General features: G+C 48.6%; 1 protein-coding gene across 1 annotated transcript; it reads left to right on the forward strand.

The window, feature by feature from the left end:
* Positions 1-1,248, forward strand: LOC311026763 (uncharacterized protein; the record flags this gene model as incomplete). The annotated part of the gene is made up of 3 exons (XM_084030461.1): positions 1-137; positions 219-565; positions 1,102-1,248. The coding sequence occupies 3 exons, from the start codon at positions 1-3 to the stop codon at positions 1,185-1,187; spliced, it is 570 nt and encodes a 189-aa protein (XP_083886587.1). The 3' UTR covers positions 1,188-1,248.
* Positions 1,249-3,369: the final 2,121 nt, after the last annotated feature.

Below are 3,369 nucleotides of genomic sequence, written 5' to 3' on the forward strand. Positions count from 1 at the left end.
ATGTTGAACACAACACTAAATGTGGATTACTGCACTATTGCCTCCTGTTTGAAGAATCAGAGCAGCATTCTGCTGGAGAAGACCAAACTGGAGGAGGAGGTCAAACAGCTTCAGCTGAAGATAGCAGAGCTGGGACGGTGAGATGAAGGGTTAGAAGAGTCCACCCTGAGTCTATTGTGTCTATGAGAACTCTCTGACATCCTGTCCTCTCTCATCAGCTTGGTGTCCAGTCAGCAGGAAGAGATCAGCAAGTGGAAGAGCAGAGCCATCAAGCTGAGGACGATGGGCAAGACCGAGGTGGACAAGCCTTCGTCGCCCCGCCCCCTCACCAAGAGGGTCAGGGCCATGACCCCGGACGACTCATACCTCATCAGCTCACCCAAGAAGTTTCTGGTTACTCCCAAGAATGTCCTGGGCTCTCCCAGGATGACCCTGGGCTCTCCCAAGGTCTCCGTGCTCGACGGCCCCAGTTGCCCATTCTTTGACGGGGACGGAAGCTCGGAGCTGCTGTCCAGAACCCGTCGCATGCAGTTCTTTGACGACTCCAGCCTCGGAACCATTCCAGGTGAGCTCCATGTAAAGTTCTCCTGCCTGTGTGATGGTCAACGACGTCTCAACATCATAAAGACCTGAGCTGTTTGTTTTGCCAGATGTTTGCCATATTCCTGAAACACCAGACGAAGAGACGGGTAACCGCTCTAATATCAACCACAGGGGTTTACTAACGGAAGCATGAGGTGTTGGGATTTCACCGGGGGTCCACTCAGACTTAAAACCTGAATCAAGACTGATTGACTGCTTTACCTCAGACTTCAAAGAAGCTATCTAATAATTGCCATTAATATAATCATTTATGTTTTATGTGATAATTCTCACTTATTATTTTTGAGATTTTGTCACTTCTAGATTTTTCTTGTTTCTTTTATTTTTATTTTTTCGTTGTAAAACAAAAACTGATGGGTGACGGAAACACAGTTCGTTGTACATTAATAAGAAGAAATCCTGAAAAAAATCTTGTAATGAGGTGGATTTGATGCCTTTCATGGACTTGACTGAGACCAGGATGGGATCATGTGACCTGAGTGTCTCTTTGTGTTACAGAAGCTGAAGCAGCCGCCGGTGCAGACGGAAAGGAGAGTTCGTGCCCGAAGTCTCCAACGCAAGAGGAGATGTGTAAAGCGCAGTAACATGCTCCATGTGCAATATTTTAAATGTTTGTCTTGTCAAGGTTTCTGAATTTTGTTTTTGTTTGACTCTTATTCTAATAAAATCCATTAAAGAAATTAACTGAATCTGAGTCCGAGTCTAAATCTGATATAGATATTATAATGCCGAGCTTTCCTCTGTGCCATCAAACAGTTCAAAGTGCATGCATGCTGATCATAGGAAATAATAGGAAATAAACTGGCATACATAGCCACAAAATAGACCGGTTACAAGGTTTCACCTGGAATATCTTACTGGAATAGTTAACATTTCTCTTATTGAATATGGGGCGAGGTGACTGCCCTCTTATTTGAACCAAAAAACATAACTTGACCGTCCGTTCATTCGAACAAAATCATGTCGTTGTTTTCTTCATATAGAGGATAACCACGGGGAGCAAGCAGGACAGAGAGAGGAGGAGCATAAAGCTGGAGGAGGAACAGGTTTGATCATTTTAAATAGATACTTCTTTTTCCAAGAGGGGGAAATGTAATCCCAACTGGTCAGTTATTCATTTTACTTCCCCTCTTTTGTCTTTTGTTTGGCCATCTTTAAGAAATGTCAGGTGGTGTTATGTATTTGTATTATTTGTATTAGACCCTTCACTCGAGGCTGTAACCCATCCAATCTCTGCTACCCACCATTCTCCACCGGTAAGGGACTTGAAGTACTAGGGGGGCTATGGAACTGCCAGTCTGCAGTCAAGAAGGCGGACACCATTTCAGCCTATGCCTCCCTGCAGTCTCTCCACTTCCTGGCCCTCACAGAGACCTGGATCACCCCGGAAAACACTGCCACTCCAGCTGCCCTTTCAACTGCCTACTCGTTTTCACACTCCCCAAGACGAACAGGGCGAGGAGGAGGAACTGGGCTCCTCATCTCACCCAGATGGTCCTACCAGGTCCTTCCTCTAGACCACCTACCCCGATCTACACCTGAATTCCACGCCGTCTCTGTCACCCTTCCTTTCAAACTCAACATCATAGTGATCTATCGCCCACCCGGTCCTCTCGGTGACTTTTTGGATGAGATGGATGCCCTCCTGAGCTGCTCCCCTGATGATGGCACGCCGCTCATCGTCCTCGGTGACTTCAACATCCACTCGGGAAAGCTGCACTCATCTGAATTCATCGACTTCTTTTCCGCATTTGACCTTACGCTCTCCCCCTCTCCACCAACTCACCGCGCCGGGAACCAACATGACCTTGTCTTCACAAGATCCTGTGGCATCTCGGCACTCTCTGTTACCCCGCTCACTGTGTCCGACCACCACTTTGTGACTTTCTCCCTCCCCATGGAGCCCACCACATCCCTCCCCTCTACGCCTCGAATGGTCACCAGCCGCCGCAACCTGAAATCCCTCACTCCCTCCGCTCTCTCCTCAACTGTTATCTCCTCGCTACCATCCTCAGAACAGTTCTCCCTAATACCTACTGACGAAGCCTCCTCCATCCTGATGTCCTCACTCTCCTCTTCTTTGGACACTCTCTGTCCCCCTATCTCACGACCTGCGCGATCATCTCCCCCCCCTCCCTGGCTGTCTGAACCTCTGCGAACCAACAGATCATTGTTGCGAGCGTCAGAGAGAAAATGGAAGAAATCGGGCCAGCACGAGGACCTTGCTCACTACCACCGCCTCCTCTCTGACTTCACCTCAACTGTTTCGGCAGCTAAATCTGCCTTCTACCTGGCAAAGATCAACTCTTCTGCCTCCAACCCCAGGAAACTCTTCTCCGTGTTCTCCTCCCTCCTCACCCCTCCTACCCCTCCGCCCCCTTCCTTCCTTACTGCCGATGACTTTGCTACTTACTTTACCAAGAAAGTAAATGACATCAGCTCCTCATTTACGCCTATTCCCTCCCAGAAGACATCTCCCCCAACCCTCAACTCGGATGGTCTTACCAGCTTTACCCCCCTCACCTCTGAAGATGTTCACGCACTTGTTACATCTAACCGTGCCACCACCTGCTCCCTCGACCCGATCCCCTCCTCTCTTCTCCAAGACATCTCACACGACATCTTGCCATTCCTCACCACCCTGATCAACTCCTCCCTCACCTCAGGTGTCATTCCAGCGGATTTTAAGATAGCTACCGTGAAACCTCTCCTTAAAAAACCCACCCTAGACGCTACTGACATCCAAAGCTACAGACCTGTATCTCT

Source organism: Eutrigla gurnardus (assembly GCF_963514095.1).
Source record: "Eutrigla gurnardus genome assembly, chromosome: 16".
In the NCBI taxonomy this organism is placed as follows: Eukaryota; Metazoa; Chordata; class Actinopteri; order Perciformes; family Triglidae; genus Eutrigla; species Eutrigla gurnardus.